This window comes from Acyrthosiphon pisum, chromosome X (genome assembly GCF_005508785.2).
Source record: "Acyrthosiphon pisum isolate AL4f chromosome X, pea_aphid_22Mar2018_4r6ur, whole genome shotgun sequence".
Taxonomy (NCBI): Eukaryota; Metazoa; Arthropoda; class Insecta; order Hemiptera; family Aphididae; genus Acyrthosiphon; species Acyrthosiphon pisum.
The window spans coordinates 100,629,624-100,657,055 of record NC_042493.1 but is presented as its reverse complement, the minus strand read 5'-3'; the positions used below and the strand labels follow the sequence as shown (position 1 = coordinate 100,657,055).

The 27,432-nt window shown below is 27.4% G+C and overlaps 1 protein-coding gene across 1 annotated transcript; it reads left to right on the top strand.

Moving 5' to 3' along the window:
• The first annotated feature begins 7,443 nt into the window (after window positions 1–7,443).
• Window positions 7,444–27,044, top strand: LOC100574525 (membralin-like). The gene is made up of 13 exons (XM_008182145.3): window positions 7,444–7,637; window positions 7,741–7,979; window positions 8,064–8,341; window positions 9,699–9,793; window positions 14,645–14,694; window positions 14,758–14,842; window positions 14,952–15,195; window positions 15,297–15,390; window positions 20,875–20,965; window positions 21,046–21,093; window positions 21,428–21,560; window positions 24,624–24,724; window positions 25,363–27,044. The coding sequence occupies exons 2-13, from the start codon at window positions 7,854–7,856 to the stop codon at window positions 25,497–25,499; spliced, it is 1,482 nt and encodes a 493-aa protein (XP_008180367.2). The 5' UTR covers window positions 7,444–7,637; window positions 7,741–7,853; the 3' UTR covers window positions 25,500–27,044.
• The last annotated feature ends 388 nt before the right edge of the window (window positions 27,045–27,432 follow it).

Genomic DNA, 27,432 nt, shown 5'->3' with positions numbered 1-27,432 from the left:
ATTTATTATTGGTACCTATTATAGGTCAATTTTTTTTTATTATCTCATAGATAAGTATATATATGTCTAATACATAGACTGATATACCGTCTCCGCTCAAAATCTCTTTTCTTATACAGTGATATTATATCATTGAATTCAAATTTAATACTGTCCATTATACAGTGACCCACTTCTAACCTACTGTACAGCAGAGCGACATCCACTTACCCACCTTTTTTTTATTTTACTTTTATAGCTACGGACACAAGCGATTAGCTTTTCTTTATCATCTAGTTTAGTGTAGTTTTCTTAAATAGGTACTAGGTAGGTATCGTTGGTAGATATTTATGGACTGATACATAGGGGGAGAAGGCACTTGGGGTTAAGGGGGACTTATAACCCCCCAAAACTATGCCAATTCCCCCCTAAAGTAAATGTAATTTTAGATTCTGAGCGGAGTGAGGAAGCTATTGGATTTACAATGGTGTTTATTTCTTTATTTATTTTTTTTTTCTTTTTATATCCTGTATACAAAATTTCTACCAGAAGAAGTGCTTCGATTTCAATATATAGTACCTTATCTTTTAGCATATTGGATCAAGATGATACTTTAAACAGGTCATTTTCCGATTTTCTTAATAATTATTAAATGCCAAGGGAAAAATCACCGAAAAATTACGAAAAAACGCTAAAAATGGGATTTTAATTTCTAACGCTTTGTTTATTACCATAGAAACGAATAAAAAATTATAATATTATAATATTAATTCAACTTACATGATAAAATAAATTATAACTATATAAAATATCTAGGCTGACAAACCGTCTCCGCTCAGAATCGGTTTTCTTATAAAATGATATTTTATCATTGAATTCAAGTCTAATAAAACCCATTATACAATCACCCACTTGTAAACTACTGTACAGAAGAGCGACATCCACTTACCTGCTTTTTTCATATTTTTTCTACAACTTTGAAACTAAACCTAATAAAATATCCATAATAAATAACTCAAAAAGATTCAAAATGTTTTTAAAACGCAAGACGTAGGTACATAAAAGTGTAAAACTGTCATTATAAATAAAATTATATTATTCTTATTTACTTAAGGTGCATTTATAAAATAAATATCTGGTGTGAATTCCAAGTATCAATGGTTATTCATTATTAAATAACCTACAGCAAAATTAAAACATCGTTCTATGAGAAGTCGTTTATTTACGGGTGAATATCCAATGTCATCAAAATTTGAACATGAAACTTTAAAAAAAAAAAATTAATTTAGATTTTTTCAGTTTCTGATACCTAAACTTTTATTTTAATCGTAGAAAAACACACAAGGAACCTAACCCGGGTTGATCGAGGTAAATTATATATATGAATCATTTTGCCGATCACGTTCACAATCGATAATATTATTTTTTTTTTGAAACTAGAGAACATGATTCAATCAGCGATTTTATATTTTAGAAATCGACGGACGTGTATGTGTGTGTGTGTGCATAAATTATTTTTACATTTTGCATTTTGTTTTGTCCCATATCAATGACCTCGGCGCTCTCTACAGCTGTCTCGCTCTCTCAGCATTATAACGAAGAATAACGGTTTTGGTTATTCTGTTTTGATTTAAAAATATTATTCGTGGTACTTGGTGTTTTTAAAGTATGTAGTTTTGATATTTTACATAACATATTATAATTATGTTTCTTTTCCAGTGTCTATAATAAACTGCAGTGCTAATGTACTCCCACCCAGTGGCATTCTCTTTATTATTAGCGACAGTCAAATGAAACATTCTGATTGCTTGACATAAACGTTACATAACACAAACTACCGACGGCTGATAGGTAATCAACAAAATAATTAAACACCCAATAAAGTATTTTTATAAGCTATTCGGATTGCATGATTGGTTATAGTGTTGTGCGTGTGGGAGCGATACAGATCAGCATTTTAACATTCAAATTTCGAATTTATTATCGACTTTAAAAATTGGTTTAGTGTTGAGAAACAACTTGTTCAAAACATAAATATTTGAATCGCATACAATTTGAAATACTTGTACAAAAACACCGCCAAGCCATAACATCCGGAATGTACTTATATTGCCTATACAAAACGCCCGGTAAACCAGATAAAGGTCGGTTTTTTATTTTATTATTTTATTTGCGGGAATTTTTTACTGTTGAAGAATGCAATTTTTTTTTTTATTCATCTGTTATTTACTTACATCAGCAATTTTTTTGTATAGATCGAAACAATTATATACCAACATCATTATGAATTGTGTCATTTTCATGATATGTATAAAAATATAAAAGTCTACTACTAATGATTTATTTTGATGAACTCTAATAAATTAGAAATATAAAATATGTGACTTATTTAAATCGGACCATAACGTACACATTCGGAAACACTAAACAAATATTCTACGTTTTTTTCAAAATCAAATACTATACAATATGACAATTTTTATTATACTGGACAACTGGTATCAAAAATTGCGACACATGTATGCCCCCCAAAAAGGTAATGAATTCGCTCAAGGATTGTAATATACAAATAAGGCATTCGAGTATTTTCAAGGGGCAATACTAACTTCTACAATTATTATTGTTTGTTCCGTGTTGTCGTATAATATAATATTTGGTACCTAATAATTTGACAATTTTTTACGTTGTAACTTGTAAGTGTAAAGTAATAAGATATTAGTCAATATACAAATAAATAATAATAATTAAGTTGAGGTACTATATCAATATTAATATTAATAAGGTTTGTATTTACCAGAATTTGAAAAATTGATAGTAGGTATAACCAAAAGTGATATTTTTAATGATCAAATGGTGTACCTATGTTAAAAAATTAGCTACATCCACCCTCTCCCCCTAACAAAATCATTTTGCCACCTCTGCTGCCAAGTACATTTTTCATTAATAAGTGTACTGTATGTCTCTGTTTATAACTCATGAGAAAAAAAAACATGTAGGTACATAATATTATTACTATCATTACTAGTATATCAATTTTATTGAAAATGTCACACCAGCATAGTATAATAGCCGCAGACGGACAACATGGAAATTTGCATTCAGCAGAACCAATATGGCAATAGGTCGTGTTGTTACCTATACTTGTTAGTTTTAATATAAGGTACAGCGAATTTATTGACCTAGTATCAAGTTTAAAGGTAAGTGCCTACCTATTCTATTAACATTTATAAAAGTATAAAACACAGTAGTTTTAATGTTACAGCCGTTTAAAATTAGCTATGATAATAGGGGAAAGCGGGGTATTACCGTATTTGGAGCAAAACCGTATAATCGAGATTTTATTAATAATTGATATCATAAAGGAAAACTGAACACACTAATTTGAAGCTTTTTGTTTGTTTATTTATTGAATATGATAATTCATGTGTTTAGACATCACATATTGGAAAAAATAAATATTTTAAGTGTTTTTAATCAATTTTTTTATTTTCAAATATTTAACAAATAAAAAATAGTATTAAAAAAAATTGTACAGATATGTTTTTATTATTATTCAATACCTTATTAAGTGTAATTTGCATTTCTAGTTTGGATACATTAATTTATTTACTTAAAAATTATTATAAAGCTCGATTTATTTTAAAAGTCGTGTTGGGGCAAAATCGTATGATTATACCACAGGATTACATACGGTTTTACCCCAGGTGTGGGTAAATTCGTATTTTTTTAAAAAAAAAAAGTAAAACACAATTTAAACACGTTTAAAAAAAATAAAACGTAAAAAAGTTTCAAATAAAAGTTAAAGACCTTAATTTTTTTCAATGTATACCAGCTTAAAAAATTTAATTTCGTCAAAAATTATATGATATATAATCCATGTCCTGTTATGCCCCGAGTTCATACGGTATACCCCAGGTTTTTGGTAAATTCGTATATTTCCAAAAAAAAGTAAAACACAAATTACACATATTTTTAGATAAAAAACTTAAAAAAAGTTTCAAATAAAAGTTATAGACCGTAAGTTTTTCTATGTATATTAGTTTAAAAAAATTGCATTATGTTAAAAATTACATGATTTATAAACCATGGAAGCTTAACCATACGGTACTGCCCCGCCTTCCCCTACTTCATTATATATTACTATATAGCTACTATAAATACCTGGGTAGTATATTATATTATATAATTGTATTTGGTGTAAATCTTGTTTAGCACCCACACGCATTTTTCAATTTTTTTCGAAAACTTATATGTATTACAAACAAAGAATGATAATACAAAAATTTAATTCCAGAAATCATAAGTTTTTACGGTATAGCCTTACGAAGTTCACGATTTTCGGTGTTGTACTACACACACACACACAACGCTTAAAGTTTACCACACTTATAACGAATTTTCGATTTTTTTTTTTTTGAAACCTGACTAAATCAACGTTTTAAAAATTATGGCGTAAAAATAATTTATATCCATAATGGTTTTAAATAACAAGTCAAGGGATGTTTTCGATTTTAATTGTCCAAGCAAGTGACCTCGTCGGGTGTAGGTAGGTATATTATGACAATATTGACAATACCATATATTTCAATTACCTATAACTATGACTTCCTCGTCGTTTTTAGCATGTTTCACTGCATATAGGTACGATAAACAAAAAAACAAAATTTAAAAAGGGAGTTTTGTAAGACAGAAAAGTTCCAAACGCGTGATAAAATATTCCGCTTTTTACGTTACATAAAACACCGAAAATCGTGAACTTCGTCTTCAATTAATTTAATTCATTTTCGCAATACCGTTCTTAACTCGTCGTAGTACATATAAGTTTCCCTAAAAAAAAAAATTGAAAAATACTCAGGGTGCTAAACTATATTTTTTCCATAACTTAGTATATTATACACTTAACCTATACAGCTATAATACAAAGGTATATAATTTTTTCTCTGTTATCGTTATTACCTATTATTTTTATTTTGTAAACAGATTGAATATATTTTGAATAAAAAGAAAATAATATACCCACCCAAATATATTATATATTTATATGCCAATATATTTTAAATTCAACTTTTGAATGTTTTATTAAATTATATATTGTAACCAAACCAAAAAAAAAACATTTTTTCTCAGAGAGCGATAGTCGCTCCCTCGTGGTACCCTCTGAATAATGACGTTAAGTGGCTGTCATACAAATAATATAGCTTATAAATTATAATTAATAGTCTCTGCTGGCTACTGATCGCAATTCACTACATAGAAAATTATACCTGAATGTAATGCGCACAATAATTAACAATGTTTTCCCTTCGTTGGGCTTGATTTACGTTTGTCGCAAACTTTGAATGTCTGTAATTTGTAACTATGTAGCTACGCCTGTTTCCATATATTTATTTTTGCATATTCGTATTTCGTAATCAAAAAGCATCAAAAGTTCGTTTTAAAAAAAGGTGGGTAAGTGAATGTCACTCTGCTGTACAGTAGGTTACAAGTGGGTCACTGTAATGGATGGTTTTAAATTTGAATTCAATGCTATAATATCATTGTATAAGAAAAACGATTCTGAGCGAAAACAGTCAGTCAGCCTATTATATTATTAAATATATTTGTTGACATTGTTGTGAATAAAGTAATTTATATATAACCTATTTACGTGGAACCTTGTTTTAAATTTTCAATTCTTAAATATAAAAGTTGAACATTTTATAAACTTTTAACTACAAAATAGTTATTAAATTTTAAATTTGATGAATATTGTCAAAAATCGAATTTTAAATACTTTAAAAAAAAATTGTGCCTATGTATTTTTAATATTTTTCAACTGCTATTGTAACAATATATTATCAGGCGCCTTGCATTAAATTTTCACGCTTTTTTACCCAACAAAGACAATTTTATTAACAATTGTAGAAAAAAAAAACAAAAAAATTAAAAACTGACAATACCTGTTAACAGCTCAAAAAGAGTCAAAATATATTCAACATTTTATGGTGCATAAAAAATGAAAATATAAACATTCAGTAAAATTATCATGTATCTACAATCATTCGTTTTTTAATTACAATATAATAAGGAAATCGTTACATGATAAATCGAGTGAATATCAAATGTTGTAAGAATATGAATTTAAAACATTCATAAAAATTTAATTTGATTTTCTTGTAGACATTTTTTTTTTTATAAAGGTAGACAAACTTATAAACAACCTTGTATTATATTTTAAAATCTTAGATTTAAAAAGAAAAATGTTTATGGATTCTCAACTTAAAATAATTTGCTTATTTTCGTAATTTTTCCGTATTTTGTCAACATTTGAACATAAATGCTTATAAATAAAAACTGTGACTAAGGATTTTTAATATTTTTAAAATAATATTTTATTGACATTCAAAGAAAAAAAAACTAAAAAAATTGGAAACTGTAAATGTCCGTAAAATATTCAAAACAAATCACAATATTTTGAAAATTTTATCATGTATAGAAAATGCAAATATAAACGACCAGTGAATATTTCATGTATATACGTTGATTTGTTTCAAAGTTACACCAAAAACCAAAATCGATTTTGCGTAAAAATTCCTGTTTTTCTTTAATTTTTACGTTGTATTTCCCGTAGCTTTTGAAAACTATAGGGAGATTTCTAAAATAGTGGTGCCTGCATATTATTTTGTTCCGGTAACAATGCTAAAGCGCGTAATATTTGCCAAATTGGCAATCTTCAGAAGGCTATAACTTCGAAGACCAACTCCGACCAGTGACCCACATAATATTCTGATTGCGCTATCGTTATTCTGTTCCAAAAATAAATTAAAAATTTTGTGAGAGACGTACTGTATGAAATTTTTTCTCTTAGAAACCACAACAACTCAAAATACTTGTTGCGGTCGTAACACTTAGACACTGGCCACTGGTTTTGGCGTCACGCTGCCACTGATAAAATGTGTCGGAAATAGTAATGGTAACTATACTAACTCGCTTTTCTTGTGATCGATAATTGAATTTTCTGGGAACACTTCATCTAAGGTGCTGTGCTTATTTCATATTTCATATTATATTGATAGACTGCATGAACGACAGTATGACACACGAATCGCTTTCTGATTCGGTAGGTATTGATCGGTAAAATGAAAATGTAAGTGTATTGTCATGGGAACTCCACAGTATGACGCGAGGCGATGTCGCCCACGCCACGGCTGCGCATTACATAATCGTCACACTTGTATTTTAATAGTACTTGCCTAGGTTCTTATATTAAATAATCAATGATATATTGATATTATATTATATTTTTCATATTCACATTTAGTGTTAATTATAAAATACGACATAAATAATATCAATAATATTGTAACCTGCGACCTATATTCTAAATATCCACCCTGCAGCAAACGACCACCTGTGCGATTGCGCAGTTCCAAACTATCATTTCGGTCGTCGTCGTCGTCGTCGTTGCCGTCGTCTTCGTAGTCGTCGTCGTGTAGTGTGTGTTCTTGTTTCCTCACTGGCGCCTAGCGTCCCGACGGACCGCAGTTTTAGATCGCAGTTAAATTATTAAAATTTCTTGAGTTTGACACAATTCGCAAGTCCTCTTTTCCAACACACGCCATAATTACATAACTGATCTCCATCGCGTTTGGGTCACAGCCGTCTGTCTAGGACCTAGGGTGAGTACGTACGATTAGTAATCCACATATTATTATCATTGAGTGTGTAAAACGGTCTTAAAAAATTTGATTGCCCGTGACTTGTGCGATGTCTTGTTTCCAGCGTACCCGTTACAAGCAAACAATTTGGTTTAGTCGCTTCGGTAGGCGGTGTAGCCTTCGTCAAGGTTTCATGCTCAGTTTGGTTTGTTCCTAAGTTAGAGGGACAATTTAATCATGTCTGCCAATAATAACTTCCAGTTCAATATACGAGACAGTATGTACTTTAGATTCTCAACAAAATACATGGAATTTTTTCCAAGAAATGTGAGGAGAGTTATAGAATTTGTGATTCTATTTGAGGTAAGTTTTCACATTATATCTACCTACCAAACGTCAGTGTTTAGAACTACCCGGTGTTGTAATATTTGTGTTTTTTGGTTTTAGGCAATATTAGCCTTGTATGCATTCATTAATTTTCACATAAAGTTGGCACAACCAGTTGATTGTTTGGACCATGTCATAGATATTTGGCCCAAAAATGGTATATTGAGAGTGGAAATAATTCAAAATCATGAACGCTATTGGGTACAAAAGGGCAAAATAAACAAATTCTTAACAGTAGAAGATACTTTTGAAAGTGATTACAGATTTAATAATGTATTATACAAAATAAATGACAATTTTTCACTGTTCAATGATTTCATTAAAACGTCTAACCCTGAGTAAGTACCCAAAAATTATTTATTATAGAAAAAATGGTCTTATTGTTCTTAATGCAATTAATTCGTTTAATACAATAATACCTAGGTATTAAAAACCAATCTCCTTAAAATATATCTACTAATTAAGGCGCCCGGTGCCAATATAATTTTGTACATAAAAATACTCTCTACGGGAATAATGATTCTGTTTTATAGAATCAACTAAATTTGAAAAAATTTTTTAACTAATAGACGGTAACATTCTACAGGCCGCATCGAACTCCGTTTTTCATTAATTTTATCTCAAACTTTATAATTTGTCAAAAAAAAAAAAAAATAAAATAATACATTGCAATTTTAAGCGTTTTTTATAAATTATGTTACACAATTAATTGAAACAATCGAAGTTCGGTGCGGTCTGTAGGAAGTTTTCTTCTTTCAGATAAAAAAATAGTTATTAAAATCTAAAAAATTTTACCTAACATGGTTGTGCATATTACATATAGGTATGCTTCTAAGGGTTTTCTTCGACTTTTTAAATTCATTGATATTTTTATTTATAATTGTTAGTAATATTGAACAAAAAGATAAACTTGTACATTGGTATATTTAGGTTTATTATACCTATTGTTATCACAATTAATTTGAAAAATATTTTCAAACTTAATCTCTGAATATATTGTATTTCTGAGTGAGTTATGTTATAATAATTGATACAATGTCATATTATGTATTAATTTGTATTCATTTTCAATAAAATTGGTTATGATGATATAGGAAAATACAAAAGTTGAAAATCAAAAATTTTGTTTATTTAAATAAATTAAAAAACTGCTTCTTCTTTGTATAATGTTATTAAAAAAATATGTCCATTTTCGTAATGTTTTTTTTTTATTATGATTGATTTTAATCTGTTTAAACTACATATTAAACAACCTAAACCTATATTATGTTCATTATTATATTAAAAATAATTTGCAACATCTCTTGATAAATCCAAATTGCCATAATTATTATTATCTGAACATTAACTTACCTTATAACTGAACAATTTTTATATCAATATTTGAAATCTTTCTAATTAAAATTATTATTTATAAATAGTCAATAAAATAATATTAGGTAGGTAAAACAAATAATTTGTATTTAATCTAATTTTATTGTATTTTTCTTCTTTTTGTATAGCTTATAAATTATTAAATTTACTTAAATTAAAATATTTTTAAACAGAGCACATTATAATTGTTAAGTGATGATTAGAATACTTAAATATTGTTAAATAATATAATATTATGTACTTTAGGCTCAATCATCGATTACTATTGAATGACTAAAAATTGAATTTAATATTATCTTATTACTAAATATTCTTTTTTAGGAAAAATGAAGAAGTTGATATTGAACCTTCAACAGAAGAGTTAGATGAAAATAAATTTCGAGAGACTAGCACCGTAAATAACATAAACGTTGAAGGTACAATTTATTCTAAGTAAACGTGAAATAAGAATATTTACTATTTAATATAAGTCGTGTTTGTATGTACAATGGAAAAAGTGGTTGTGTTTTTGCAGTTTGTGGTTAATTAAATTTAAGCACAAATATCTCATTTCAAAAATCAAATTTACTTCCAATTTATTCATACTTTATTCCATCATTAAAAGCATATTATTTTATTTAAATTGTTGCTAAAATGATAAAATGAAAATAAACAACACTTAAAATCTGTTGCAAAAAATGATACCACTTTTTATGTACACTTAAAACTAGATAATTTTAATTAAATTTTTACGGTTTTTTCTTTTGTAAGAAGATGAAAAATGTTTGAAGCTTTTAAAAGGATTTATTTTATTTTGTATTGTGTTTGCTCTGTATTGTATGAAAATATGCTTGATGGTTAAGAAATTTTTGCTCAAGTACACTTTTTGAATGTGTATGTTTTTAATATTATGTCAGTCGCAGTGGCGTGCAGTGGTATTTGATTAATCGAAGTAGGTGTCAAAAAAGAAAACCCGTTCTACAACAATAACATTATTATACTGCGTATTTGTACTTTTAAAAACAACGTTTGGTATCAAATAATCCGTTTCTAAAAGTATTTATAATTTCCCAATGTAGCACTCCCAATCGTTGTGTAAAACCATGGTCACCCTACCCTATCGTACCTGGCCTTGTTGCTTGCGTCCAGTATAATGATATAAGCCGAGTAATTTAAATCCCAAGCGTTCTGTTAACATAATATTGGATTTCTATTTAAATTTCTAATTTTTAATATAATACACAGGCGGTCCCAGGATTTTACTTCAGGTGCAGCATACCTAGATGGCTAAGTTCTAAATGTTAGGGGTAGCGGGAATATGTACGAAGTTAGATTTACTGAGTATCAATGAACCATAATTTACTTTAGACCATTATATATAATTGTTGAAACTAGTAAACTAGTAATTTTCTTTCCTACGAACTTGGTTTTTCTTCATATGATAGGTAATTTTAGATGTGACCTAACCTACCAAAGCCTAGGGGCTTCCTCCCCTTAATCCTGGCTTGATTATCAGAACTACGAGCTGACAACTATCCAGTGTTGGGTAAATTATTTTCGATAAGAAACTCAATTACGTTACTTATTACAATAAATATTTTTTTATTTAAATTACATTCGTGTACCCAGGAGCCGGTCGAAACGTCGACAGTCAATATATACAATATACATATATATCGACTGCAAGTTAAAATGTCGACGGTCGAAACATCGACAAGTATAAAATGTCGACGGGTCATTATATCAACCTGTACAAATTGTCGTCAAATTACATTAAAATAAATATATAAATTATGTAAATAAAATAAAAATATTATAGGATATAAATAAAATAAATAAAATAAAATAGTATAGGATATAAAATATAAACTATAAATAAAATGTATCACAATAAGTCAATATGTCAACAAATTAAATCAAAATAAATATATGATTTATGTAAATAAAAAAAATATTATAGGATATAAATGAAATAAAATTATAATGTCATATGTTAGCAATTCCCTCTTAAAAACTCTATAACTGGAACGTATCACGTTTTGGATTCTATCCTCTCGTTACTATTTACTTTATCGTTATATTCTGTGCATACAAACTAAGAAGATCTTCTTAGTTTATGATCTCAACGTTAAACTATAAAATTAAATCTTTCTTTTTGAATAATTTGTACTTGTTGATATATTGACATGTCGACATTTTGAACTCGTCGATTTAATAACCCGTTGACATTTTGTACTTGTCTATGTTTCGAGCGGCGACATTTTAACTCATCGTTATATTGATTGTCGATGTTTCGTACCAGACCCCCGTTACCCAACATTATTTTTATGACGTTACTTTTCAAAATTTAACGACAAATTCAGTCCATAACGAATATAATAAGTACCTGATAGGTATATATGTAAGACATTGATTATATAGGTACACTATATTGATAATAATGAATTAATGTAATAATAAAATGCGTATAATTCCTGCATCTTTTATAATATTCATCAATAGTATCTAAAACTTTCAGAATAATAAATACATTTTATAGATTTCAAATTTTTCTCGAATATCCTAATTCCTAACCATTAGTTATGTCATGCACTCTACTTCATAACATATTTTAATAACGTGGAAAAGAACACGTTACTCCATAGAAATTACTTTTAAAAGAAATTTCGTTACAATTGCGTTAATTTAAAAAAAATATATTATGAAATTACTACAGCGTTACTGGCTATACTGCAATAGTAATTTCGTTGCAGTAATTTGTTATTTTTGTTACTTTACTACCCAACACTGCAACTAACAACTAAGTTCATGATCAGAACAATAGATCGTGAAATAACAAAGATATAAATTATAAAATATCTACCTTATGAGTTATGAATAATTATATGATTTCAACCAATAAAATAAAGTGGTGGTTGAAATGTCAGGTTCAGCAGAGGCTGCATCTGTAGGACCGTCTATGATATAATATAATACCGATAATTGAGTATATTATAACTTGATTAATGTTAATTGACATTATAAATTTGATTTATTTATTTTCTTTCTTTTCAAACGATAATGCGGCACATACCTCACTTGTCCTGACTGCACGCCACTGGTCAGATACATTAATCATTGCGCAGAAACCCATTTAAATTTAAAATAAATGTATTAGTGTGTTTCAAATTTTCAAATTACCTTTTGTTGTTTTGAGATGGGAGATATCTATGGTTTGCAATTTTTTTTTGTCATAAATAACACTTTGTTTTATGTCATATAAATTTCTGAATGCATGTACGTGTGGCAAAATCATATGTTATTATTTCATTTGCTGCTTTATCTGCCATTTAATTTTTATTTTTATAGAACACTGGTATAAAATGATATCAAGAAGAAGCCAATGTTCTTGAATATATATAATATATTATACTATTTTATACATTTTATAAATTATATATAAAATATATAATTTTGAAAAGTATAATTGGACATAATATATTATATTTTAATGCCTTTATGTAAATTAAAGGAGAATATTGATAAAATAAAAACTATAACTGTACAAAATACCTATACATTTAAAAATAACCAAATATTTAAGCCCAACCTTATTGATAAATATATTTATGATGATATAGGTTATTACTTATTTTAATATTATGTTAGTATTATTGGGTTATTTACACACAGTTGAAAAACTTTAACATAATAGTACAGGGGTGGCCAAAATGTGGCTCATGTCATTGACTCGTGTAGCTCCCGTCTTTACATATTATTTACTAGGTATTATTCCTTTTTTGCTTTTTATATTATTTTTCATTATATTGAGCGGCTCGTTCGCCACCACTGTAATGGTATAAGTGTCCAAATTATGATACACTATGTTGACAATGACATTATTTTAAGTTCAACTTTTTCAACCCGCAAGTGCAGTTGTCTTCGTCTTACACACGTACGACATAGGACATTTCCGATCGCTAGTTTCAATAGTGTGCTGTCAGTTTTGATATTAAAGTGAATTGACCTATTATCAACATTTTTAAGTGAGTTATGAGCATTTTTCAAAAAATAATATTTTACATACTGATAACTCACTTAAAAATGAAAATATTGTAAAAAAACCAAGATAATGTTTTACCTAAAAGTTTGATAATTATAGATTCACTCTAACATCAAAAACGACAATACCCTATTGAAACTAGCAAATTACAATTTGGTATGTCGTACGTGTCACGTGTGTAGTCCAACACATGAGGGTGCAACTTCCTCTTAAAAAAAATTGGTTATAGTTTTTTTTTTTCAATATGCTGCGTTATAATATAAAATAATCAATAATTCAGTAATATTATTATTATTTTAAGTAAGTAAGTATATATAAGTAAAATTTATTTTAATTGTTTTTTTGTTGTTGCGTAAACGTGTAAAATGTAATCTTCATAATTACCTACATAGAATTAGTGGGTATTCTTTATAGGTTTTATAAAATTAAAAATAATATTTCTATTTATTATTGATTTGGGTACTTATTATTTATCAAATGCTTCCCATTCATATACAAATTAAATCTATACAAATAAAACCAATTTTAATTTAAAATAAGAGTGTAATAATTTAAAAATCTATAAAGAAAGAAAAAAATTGTATTTATAACTAAAGATACATAATTATACATTTAATAATATCATAGCATATTGAAATATTTGTCGTTATCCATTACTATATTGGTCTAACAAGTTTAATATTTTTAATAATTTGTATAAATTTATTTAAGTTTTTTTGTGTTAGTAAATTAGATAAAATATATTATAGTAGATTTTTAATTTATTATAAACGTTTGATTTAATTGAAAGTTTCTTGATATAGTTTTATGTGTCAAGTCTTTATTGAACAAATGTTGCAGGTTCACTTCACCCCGTCTTACGGTGCCTAATTTAAAATCTTAATATATTGTGCATTTGTGCTCAATGGGATTTTTTTAAGCAGGGTTTTGTGATAAATTTGTCTTGAATATAGAAAAATTAATTATTACTTTAAACTTTTAAGATTTCCTTTGATTGTTCTATTACTTTCACAAGTTAGATGTTAGAATATTATTTTACAATAATTAGATAGTCGGCAGTTGTCACAAAATATATTTTATAGTGTTTAAAGTGTTAAATATTATATAGTCGTGACCACAAACTCGGGGTTTTTCACTATAAGTATATCCTTACGGTTTACATATATCTACATTATGGATAGTGTATGGAAAACATTTTATTTGTTTAGCATAATATACATCTATCTTTATTTTGTTTTTCAAACAGATGAAAAAAAAAAACCGCCAGTTACACCACGTCGAGCTCATTCTGGCCAGGTATGAACTATTTCTCTTTGTCTCATAGACAAGATAATAAAGTAATAAAATTACGTTTTTCAGTGTCCAGTCAGTTATGTTGAAAGTATGTGGGGAGCCTCATATTTTTCGATATACCAATTCACACATTCGAACGAAAACGACAACGGTAGGTATATACCGACCTACCCATATTAAATTAGTTGTGAAATGAGCTTAAGTGGGATTTATCAATGAAAATGTTTACAATAAAATTATTTTTGGCTGTTCCTTTTTAGATATTTATTACGAAAATTACATTGTCGAATATTCATTGAATGATGAAAACTTGTTTTTGTCGTCCGAAGCTAGACAAGGATTAGAAATTCCGGTAATGGTTGTAACCCTAAACCCTATTTTCAACAAGTGTTTTGGAAATTCATTAAATCGACACTTCTTAGAAAATTTCATTGGCTATGACGAAATACTGTATGCCTCTATTAAAGCTGTGGCTAAATCTGAAGAAAACAGAGGCTTTATAAGGTAAAGACTTATAGCTGTAGGTACATGACGTAAATAATTCTAATGTATTAATATAGGTAGGTACCTAATGTAGATAATATTATTATTTTTTTACGTTTCAGAAATGTCATTACCTCGAAACATTTCCCAATTGAGGCGAAAACACAGAAAGATAGAGCATCGTACATTCTTTCGTTTTTCATTATGATAATAATTGTTAGTATAAAATTATTGTTTATTATATACAGCTTAACCAACAAAACTATTATCTTGATCAGTATAACTCACACAAAGGGTGTACAAGAATGTGAGCTATATAATATATTATATTACTTATATAATTATAGGTATGATTGAATGAAGTAGTTGAGTAAGTAACTGTGATAGATTTGTTAAATTTTAATTCAATGCTAAATCATTATTATAGAGTGGAAATTGTTTGGCAGCCTATACCTACTTCTAGATGACATTTTATTAGTATGATTTCCATAAGTATATATTTTATATTGCTATAAGTAATTAATTGTTGTATAAGTCATTCAATAGGTTGAACTAATTTTTGACAAAAACAAATTGCATATATTATAGAATATATACTATAATATAGTCTAATAAGTATAATTAGAGTTAGGATGTCGATGACTTTTGCATTATATTTTTAAATTTAGTTCATGCTTCCTTGATTCAGAATATATTAATTTTGTTTTGTATTTTTTCGCATTTTTAGGCATTTTAAGCTATAAATGCATTTCATTGTTTTTTAAAATATTTTTTTCATATTTTATGTAATTTTTTTGTGTTTTTTACGTATTAAACATTTTAATCCTAGTAATTATTATTATAATATTATTTCATACAATATTACCTGATATTGCTAACTTATAAGTCATCGATGAAGTAGACGAAGGCGATTGAATAGTTTCATGATATAAATGGCTCAAAAACAATCCAAATTTTTTTTTTAAATCATTGTGTAAAGTTAATACATAGACAGTAGCAAAAAGTTTCAAGTCAACATATAATTACAATAAACTATTTAAATTGTAGTCAGAAAAATTAATGAGGGATCTTATATTAAATTGTCTAAATTTTTGAAAACATTTATACATATTTGAATAGGTATTCAATGTCGTCGTAATTTAGAACTTCAACCACTCATAAAAAATGTACATGGCGAAAGCAACTTTTCTTTTTTAATTACCAATATCAAAACTTATGAGGATCTTGAATTAAAATTTCAAAACTTAGGTGTTTAAATTTAAATTTATATGGGCAAATGTGTACCTACCATTCTACTGTAAATTATGGGTACAGTGTGGGTGACTGTAATGAATTTGAGTTCAATAATATATTATAATGATTGTATACCTACGAATAACGATTCTGATTGTGAACGGTCTATGAGCTTATATTATTATAAGTATATTTTATGAGATTATAACTACCTGTTAAAATGATTTATTTTACTGTTACCTGTTAGTAATAAAGTAGGTAGTTTGAATTAATTTTTTTGGAAAATGTCATTGTGTGTATAAAATATAATGATATACTTCAAATGTTTTAATAGGTGGCCACGATTAATATGTTTAAATTACAAAATCACGAAAATTTGCAAATTATTTTGAGTTAGAAATTCATAAAAAATTATTTTTTATATCTTTGATTTTAAAATTTAATTCAAGATTTCTCATAAATTTGTCTACCTTTAACAAAAAAAAAAATGTCTACCGAAGAGTGACATTACAGGATATTAACTCGATTTCACATAAAACAATGTCCTTATTTTTTTTAATTAAAAAAAAAATAACCGTATATACTTGACATTTACACCAATTGTTTATTTCATAATTTTCTATATTTAATAACATTTTCAAAATATTTTGACACGTTTTCAGCTGTTTGTGTTTACAGACATTTTCAGATTTTCTATTTTTTAGTTTTTTTTTCTATAGGTACATGTAAGTTAAATTGGGTCTTCGTTGGGTCAAAAAGCTTGAATATTTAATACTAGACTCCTCACACATTGTTACAATTGCAGTTTAAAAAAATATTTAAAAAGGTGGGTAAGTGGATGTCACTCTGCTGTACAGTAGGTTACAAGTGGGTCACTGTGTAATGGATAGTATTAAATTTGAATTCAATGATATAATATCAATGTATAAGAAAAACGATTCTGAGCTGAGACGGTATATCAGTCTAGGTATTAGACATATTATATATACTTATCTATGGTATTAAAAAAAAAAAATTACCTATAATAGGTACCTGTAATAAATTCCAAATTAATCATATCACAATAGCCATTAGGTACTTATAACGCTTTATACATCAAAAACAAACCGTGGTACTATCATAGATATATAATAGTATACTTTAGAATTTTAAAGTACCCACGAATAATATTATACAATCACAACAGAATAACTAAAATAGTTATTCTAGGTTTTTTAATATGTAATTTCATCCAAATTTGAACTTAAAATGACTATAAAAATAAACTGTGCTAATGTATTTTTTAGATTTTTTGGTAACAGAATAAGCTACTTACGTGGAAGATTGTTTTAAATTTTCAATTCTTAAATATAAAAGTTGAACATTTTATAAACTTTTAACTACAAAATAATTATTCAATTTTAAATTTGATACATTTTGTCAAAAATTTGATCTTTAAATGGTTATAAAAAAAATTATGCCTATGTAATTTTAATATTTTTCAACTAATATTGCAACAATATACTAGGAGCCTTTTATTACATTTTCAAGCTTTTTTGATCAACAAATAAAATTTTATTGATATTTTTAGAAAAAAAACTAAAATTGAAAACTGACAATACCCGTAAACAGCTCAAAAAGAGTCAAATTATTTTCAAAATTTTATCGTATATAGAAAATTCTAATATAAACATTCAGTGAAATTTTCAAGTATCTACATTCATTCGTTTTTTAATTACAACAAAATAAGAAAATCGTTACATGAGAAATCGAGTGAATATCAAATGTTGTAAAAATATGAATTTCAAACGCTCATAAAAATTTAATTTGACGTGCTTGTAGACATTTTTTTTTTTGAAAAAGGTAGACAAACTTATGAGGAATCTTGTCTTACATTTTCAAATCTTAGGTTTAAAAAGAAAATTTTTCATGAATTTCTAACTCAAAATAATTTGCAAATTTTCGTCATTTTTACGTAATTTGTCAATATTTGAACTTTAGATGCTTATAAAAAAAAATTGTGACTATGGATTTTTAATTTTTTTCATGCCTTTGAAACAATATAATACGAACCTTCTATTAAATTTTCAAGCTTTTTTAACCAACAAATAAAATTTTATTGATATTTATAAAAAAAAAACTAAAAAAAATGGAAACTGAAAATGTCTGTAAACAGCTCAAAATAAATCAAAATATTTGAAAAATGTTATGGTGTATAGAAAATGATAATATAAACATTCAGTCAAAATTGTATGGACCTACGGTTATTTGCTTTAGAGTTGCACCAGTTTTTGGTCGATTTTCTCGAAAACAGATTTTGGGTAAAAATTCCCGTTTTTCCTTAATTTTTATTTTGTTTTTCACGTCGCTTTTGGAATCTACATGGAAATTTTTACTCTTGCCCCCAAAGTATCAACTTTAGTATTCCTATCAGAAAAGGTACTGCTGAAGAAAGGTGTTTACAGACACAAAAATAAAAAATAAATAAATAAAACAAATAAATTATAAAAATTAAAAATTAAAATAAAACACACATCATTGTAAAATCAATACATTCATCTTTCTACTCAGAATCTAAAATACATATTATGCAGCTACGATTTTTTTTTAAGCATTTATAGTTCAAATGTTGATAACATTTATCAAATTTAAAATTTGGAAATTATTTTATAAACTTTTAAGAAGCATGGTGTCACTGCCAATGTAATTATTTCTACAAGAATACACTAATAACGATCCTGTCCTGAAGTATCAACCAAATTTGATCGTTTTTTTTTTATTTTTAACTAATAGAAGGTAATATCATACAGGTCACATTGATCTTTTTTCAATATTCAATTCTCTAAGTTTAAAAATAGGAAATTTACAAATTATTATGTACCATTATATGAAATTAAATATAAAAATCGGAGTTCAATGTGATAAAAGTATAGGTAGTGATCAAACTCCACAATTCTATACATGGCCTGAGAGTTTTCCCTGTGAAGTCATTTTGTTGAAATTATGTACAATATAAACCCTCTTAAATAGGTATCGTGCAGTAGGTTAGTATAAAAGTATTATAATTAAGATAGTAAGATGGCCACTAAAATAAAAATAAAAATAATTTTTAATTTTTCAGAATTGCTCAAAATTTGAACAATCGTGGTTATGTATCTTTAATTATTTTTAATTGTTATTTTACTACGTCCTCTTTCAAGAATTTCCGTTCTCAACTTCAAGAATTCACTTATTCTTGCACATAACTAAGTAAACTTCGTGACTAAGGGCCTTAAAACAGAATATCAAAAATCGGATAAACAGTTATTTTACTGATGAATATCCAATGTTATTAAAATTTGAACATCAAGCGCTCATAAAAAATTATTGTGGATTTACTGTCAACTTTTTTTTTTAATTGCACTAATAAGTTATTACAACTCGTACATAGGTAACCTTGTATTTAATTTTCATAACTGTTGACTGAGAAAAAAGTTATAAATCGACAATAATACAAAAAAAAACTAAAATAAATTTAATATGCCTATAAGTAATTCAAAGATGGTCGATCTAATAATTGTATCATGTTTTTTTTTTTTTTTTAATTGATTATACTAATATTTAGTGATAATGTAAAGTATCTGCTGTTAGTCATTAAATAGCATGAAAATGGCCACATTATTTTGAATATAATAGGCAAAGCTGGGCATTAACGAGTTAAAAAGTTAAAATTAAGTTAATAAGTTAATTTTATATTAACTTTGTAACTTAACTAGTTAATTTTGGCTTTGCATTAACTTAACTGTTAACTTACTAAATTTCTTTTTTAATTAACGTGAAATCAACGAGTTAATTTTTCATTTCAAGAAGTAAGTTAAGTTAATTTATTTTGTTTTTAATTTTATCATATTTCACTACTTCAGGATATTTCGTTTTCATGTCAAAAAATATTTACCGTGAATTGTTTAAAGTAAAAACTGTATATAATTCGAATTTAATTAATATGGAAACACTGCATAAAATATAAACATTATAGTCTATAATTTAGTTTTGGGTTGGAAAAAAATTAAGTATGTTAGCGTTGTATAAACAAATTAAATTTTTTTTAACTTAATAAAAAATTAACAAAAAGTGTGTATTAACTTTTAACTTAACTGAGTTAACCTATAGTTAAATTAACTTTTAACTTTTAACTTTTTGTTATTGGTGCATATTAACTTAACTTAACTGATTTAAAAAAAATCATTATCTTGCCCAGCCTTGATAATAGGTATATTGAGTCTAGTAAATGCTAGTTTAAATATTTGGTGAAAAATGTAAAACAAATAATATCAATTACAATAACAAAATAAAATCGATTTTGTCAGAAACTAGGTAATTATATATGAGTACCTAGTTTTGTTTAAAAATTCCCGTTTTTCCGTTGCATTTTTCCTTTTCCTGGTTATTTTAATAAGTACTTTTATTTGTATTTAACTATTAATCGTTTGTATTTGTTTTTGCTTTCAGACGTTAGTGATTTCATTGTACACGAGGCTCATGAATTATCAACTATTCGTTGCCTTCAATTATTTACTAAACCGTCAAAACGGTATTAACGGTAATAAATAAAATGATTATGATAATTATTAAAAAATGTCTTACGTTCTGATTTTATATCGCTGGTTATTATTTTTTTAGGGGAAGTTAGCCTGTTTAAGTGTTATGTGAGTTTTTTGGGTTTTTTGGGTGAGTGAAGTAAATTGCAACATCAATCCGTTCGACCGTTCGTATGATCTTTCGTCACAACTTATTATTATTATTACTGTAACTTTGCCAAACGTTGTACACGTCACTGGAGTTCACTGACTCCACGACATCCATCCCGAGAAAAATATAATTTTATGCACTAACAAATTTATCAACTTGAAAATTGATAATGTCATACTCTAGTGCCAATAATAATAAAATTCGACGAAAGAGAGTGGCTGGTCGCGTATAAAAGGGTTTTTTTTATCTCTGCTGACAATATGCGTTTGTTTACAGTTATTTTAACAAATATTTTTATTTATATTCCTGACAGGCTTATCATCTTTAATATGGTTATATTTCAAAGATGTTGATGCATTGTTATACATCATGTTCATCGTTGTAGCGGCTGAAATGTACTACGCAGTATTCACCCATAATGAGACGACGAGAAAACATTGGCCAAAGTTAGTACCTGCCCATTATTATACCTATAATATTTTAAAAGCTATTATTATTTTCATCGCGTATTATATATTTATATGTTTAGCCGTTTGCGGGGGAGGGGGATCTGGGTAAATTTGGTGGTAGATAAGAGGAGGGTAGGCTAGGTGCCAATTTTAGGGCGTGCTAAAATTATGTATAATATTATCTATCACCCATTCAAACTAACCCATATAGGATATGCTTCGCCCTCACAAGTCATAGGTTAGGTTAAGTCAGGTTTTAAAAAATGTATTTTCTCATATATTATTCTTTATTATTGTTAATAATTTCTTGGGGGCATACATGTGTCGCAATTTTTGATACTAGTTGTCCCGTATAATAAAATTTGTCATATTGTATAGTATTTGATTTAAAAAAAAACGTAGAACATTTGTTTGGTGTTTCCGAATGTGTACGCTTAAAGCCGCGAACAGACTATTGTCACGTCACGTGAGCTCACGTGCTGTCACGTGTTATCACGTCACGGGAAAAAAGTGTGAGATATAGATTTATACAGTATTTTAATGTATCAGCGCTACATTAATGTCACCTCACGCGTGTCACGTCACATTTACTAGCTCACGCGTGACGGCACGGTTTTTATTTCTGATTTCTTTATGGTCCGATTTATATAATTCAAATATTTATATTTATAATTTATTAGAGTTCATCAAAATAAATCATTTGTAGTGGACTTTTATATTTTTATAAATATTATGAAAATTATTTTCATAATATTTATATTATTTATTTATTTTTATTATTTATTATTATTATTTATATTTACACAATTCGTAATGATGTAGGTATGTAATTGTTTCAATCGGTTCTATACAAAAAATTTGCTGATGTAAGTAAATAACGGATGAATAAAAAAAAAATTGCATTCTTTAACGGGAAAAAATTCCCGCAAACAAAATAATAAATAAAAAAACCGACTTTTATCTTGTTTACCGGGCGTTTTGTATAGGCAATATAAGTACATTCCGGATGTCATGGCTTGGTGGTGTTATTGTACAAGTATGTCAAATTGTGTGCGATTCAAATATTTATGTTTTGAACGGGATGTTTCTCAACACAAAACCAATTGTTATAGTCGATAATGAATTCGAAATTTGAATGTTAAAACGCTGTTCTGTGTTGCTCCCACACGCACAATTAACACTATTACCAAACATGCAATCCGAAAAGCATATAAAAATACTTTATTGGGTGTTTGATTATTTTGTTGATTACCTATCAGCCGTCGGTAGTTTGTGTTCTGTAACGTTTATGTCAAGCAATCAGAATGTTTCATTTGACTGTCGCTAATAGTAAAGAGAATGCCACTGGGTGGGATTTACATTAGCACTGCAGTTTATTATAGACACTGGATAATAAACATAATTATAATATGTTATGTAAAATATTAAAACTACATACTTTAAAAACACCAAGTACCACGAATAATATTTTTAAATCAAAACAGAATAACCAAAACCGTTATTCTTCGTTATAATGCTGTCCGCCTGTCCTATAATCTGAACTTAATATGTATATAAAAAAAATACTGTAGGTATTAATAATTTTTAGATTTTTATATTTTTTGTTTACAGTACTTACCTATGATCTATTTACGAGAAATCTCGTATTAATAACAATTGAACATTTTATAAATGTTTAACTACAAAATCATTTACAAATGGGTACTGATGAACAACAACAGCTATTTTAATAATTATGACTTAATAAGGAAATCAGTAGATAATACATTATCAAGCTCTTTTACACAGCGAAAAATCAATCAGTGTTTCCATCGTAGATTTAAAAATGAATTGTATGGTGTTATATTTAGTGTATAATATACCTATATTATGTGCGTAGGTATATTAAATGTATATAATAATATCTATTATATAGAGTATAGTGCGAATATAAAATGTTCGTCGCGATAGAGAGCACCGAGGTTATTGATATGGGACAAAACAAAATGTAAAATGAAAAAAATAATTTATGCACACACACACACACGTCCGTCGATTTCTAAAATATAAAATCGCAGATTGAATCACGTTCTCTAGAGTTTCAAAAAAAAAAAATAATATTATCGCTTGTGAACGTGATCGGCAAAATGATTCATATATATTCTTTACCTTGATCAACCCGAGTTAGGTTCCTTGTATGTTTTTCTACAATTAAAATAAAAGTTTACGTACCAGAAACTGAAAAAATCAAAATAATTTTTTTTTTTAAGTTTCATGTTCAAATTTGGAATTTCAAACAACCAAAATTATTATTGATATTTATTAAATAAAAACTAAAAAAATTTAAAACTTTCAATGTCCGTAAACAGCTCGAAAAGAGTCAAATTATTTTCAAAAATATTATGGGTGTATATAAAATAAAAATATAAACATTCAGTGAAATGTTCATTTATCCACACTTATTTTTATTTGTTTTTAAATTACAAGACAACAACAAACTCACTACATGAGAAATTGAGTTAATATCCAATCTTGTAAAAATATGAACTTCAAATACTCATACAAATTTTAATTTGATTTGCTTGTAGACATTTTTTTTTTTTATTAAGTTTACCTCCCGAATGCACCAACTAGATTCACTTCCCCATCGAACAAGATATGTTGAAGAATATCGAAGCAGTTTTACAGTCCTAAACGGTGGCGACAGACACAAAAATACAAATAAAAAAAATAAAACAAAACACATCTCATTTTAAAATCAATACATTCATTGGTCCAATCAGAATCTAAAATATAATAACAATAAATAGAAAAAAATCAAAAAAAAAAATTTCAAAGTTTGAAAGTACCTACCTACAGTAACGATAAACATTACAATAATTGTATAACGTTATAATATAAGTAATTATATTATAATATAGTATAAGTCCTGCACTTAAAATGTTATTACATTTTTCATTTTAATTTATTTAAATTAAGTATATATAATATTATATAATATTCAAACAGTTGTGCACGTATTTGTATAGGTACGATGTGTACCTAGCATATTTTGTAAATCTATAAATTGTTCTGTTCCAGGTTTTTCTTTCTGTACCTGTTTATGTTCTATGCTTACGACTATCGGTTCAACGGCCCAGTACAGATCCTTGAGTCTTACCTGTTCATGGTCTTTTATAATGGTAATTCTAGATGGATTTTTTTTTATTGTAAAATTAAATTAAGTTTAATGATAATATTCATACCCGTATAGCTTGGAAAATATTACAATGCATTAATGACAAACAACTATCTCGTAATGTTTCACTCAAGTGTTAAAAAAATGCGCTAAAACTTTGAAGATTTACCTTTATGTCACAAAAAAAAACAATACCTAAAATCTAAAAAACGCAAAAATAATTAAAGAGAATAAAAATGTAGTTATTTGAATTCGTGTGTTATTGAACCATATTTTAAGCTTGGAAATCATCGTCTATGATTTTCCAAAGAATGGTGCATAAGTCATCAACATCCGAGCCCCATAATGAGTACTTATTATTATATTATAATGACTGCAGCGTGTTACCACCTTGTTATTAAGCCTATCTAATACCTTTACACATGCAGACAAAAAATTAAAACGCATCTTCGCTGCATTTTTAATTTTTTTGGAACATATTGCTGTTGTTTTGATTATATTACCTATTTCGATTCTACTCGTGGTTTAGGCACATACATATTATTATTTTAACTATAAATTTGTTCCATATGTATCGTCTGTGGCGCTTAATCTCGGCTGTACACGATTTTAGTTATATTTCTCTAAACTTTTTTTCCGCAGCATTCCATGGTATACTTTTATCACCACATCGAACTACCATACGTGGTGCGGCAAATCGAAATTCAGGAGATGATAAGTCAGCGGCAATTGCAATATTTGAGGCAACAGAGCCGTCCACCCAGCCGCCGGGAATTTAGTGCTGAAACTTGAACGCTGTTGAGTGGCGGAAGTGACAGTGTGATCAGTAGTCATTAGTCAGGTCCAGCATTTCAGCCCGGAGAACGGACTGAATTGCGGGCAGTTAGATGTTTTTATATTATAATATAAGTATTTAGTGTTTGTGTCATTTCAATATTATTTTACGTGTAACGATAATAATAGTTATTAAAAAACGATGATTTTAACGTGCGACGAAAAAGATATAACATATTATGACCGAACAACTATATTATTATACCGAGTGATCCATCGAATGAAACACATTCATTGATTCAAAAACTATTGAAAATATTCGTTTTGTATCATTTTAAGTATTAAAAAAAAACATTTTTCTAAGAATGTATTCAGTAATTTTATCAGTATCGTTATTGTTTTTCGATTATAACTTTTTTAAGACAACACGCATTTTTATTTTCATATTCCAAAGCTCAATATTTTTCGAAGTCCTTCGATGTATAGTTTATGAGCTTTTTCTTATTAGACATACCTGTTTAACATTTGGACAACGAAGCGTAAAGCTTAAAGCTTAGATGAGCCTAGAAAAGAAATGAAAGTCCTAGGACTTTGAAATATAATAATCTACTTGTTAAATTTAATTTTATACATCAAAATACTCCAAATTATATTTTACTTAGGAATGTGCAGTTAAAAATGTATGTCATCAATGAAAAGAATAATTAATATGAAATTGACAACGATAAAAATTATTATTTTTTCCAAAAATGTTGTTTCGTAACGACTTCAAATTATACCAAATATTAGTATTTTTTGAAACAATGGATGTCTTACGTTAAATGGATCGCCACTTATACATATGTATTTGACAATTAATGTAAATTTCGTCAAGTAAGATGTACGCCGAAAGACGTCAGTTCTACACTACCACCACCTACTCCGACGTCATCAGTTGTCGTACCGATTGCAGAACCACCATAATCGATGTTAAACCTACCGGCCAATAAAACACAATAATTACAAATAAAATAACGGAACAGCCGACCGCTGTCAGAATGTTTTTTTTTTTATTTATGATTTATTTATAATTTAATCGTGTATCCAACTACCATCATAAGGGAATCGCACAGTCTTTACCGGAAAAATTAAAACAAATCAAATTGTATTTAACTGTAACCTTTTTTTTTTTTTCAATATGATAGTGATTTGGCCGGTACGATTTATTCTGTTTGTACTTAACTATTATTATTGTTACAATTAATTATTATGCATGAATTATTACTTAATTTTTTGGACGACTTTAATATTATTGTAATTTTTCCCTTAACTGCATATTTATAAACGAATAACGATTATTATTATTATCTAATATTATTGTTATATCATTATCATTATTCCGATATATCGGTCCGGAGTTATATGCCACCACGAGCTTTCTCCGGACTACGATTATTATTATTATTATTATTATTATTATTATCATGATTATTATTACGATATTTCGGTCAGGAGTTTTATGCCTGTGCGATCTTTTCTAGCCTACGTGTCTATTAAAGATCGAATTATTTAACCAAACTTTTGTAATCATTTATTACTCCCAATACTCTTATATTGATGTTGGCTGTTGGGTGTATAGTATATTATGTTACGGGCAATGTGGAATACCGGCAATGTGTACATTGGCCGGTCAATGTGTTCCTGCCAGGCCAATGTGAATCACGATTTTTTTTTTATTATTTTTTATTTTCATTATAAATTATAATTTTATTATTACCTATTGGCACATAGATTTCATGACATATAGATTCCATTTTTGATAAGTACACGCATAGGCGTGCGCACGGGGTACTTATGAATAAAAATATATATATTATACCTTAAAATTTGAACAGTGGGTGATGACCGGTGAGTGAATGGATGTAATTTTATAGATAACTATGTAACACATAAAATAAT

Coding starts and splice junctions, on each gene's coding strand:
- LOC100574525 (XM_008182145.3), top strand. CDS start 7,854: ATGTCTGCCAATAATAACTTCCAGTTCAATATACGAGACAGTATGTAC. Junction 15,391..20,874: donor TTTTCATTATGATAATAATT/GTTAGTATAAAA, acceptor TTTTGCTTTCAG/ACGTTAGTGATTTCATTGTA. Junction 24,725..25,362: donor GTTCATGGTCTTTTATAATG/GTAATTCTAGAT, acceptor TTTTTTCCGCAG/CATTCCATGGTATACTTTTA.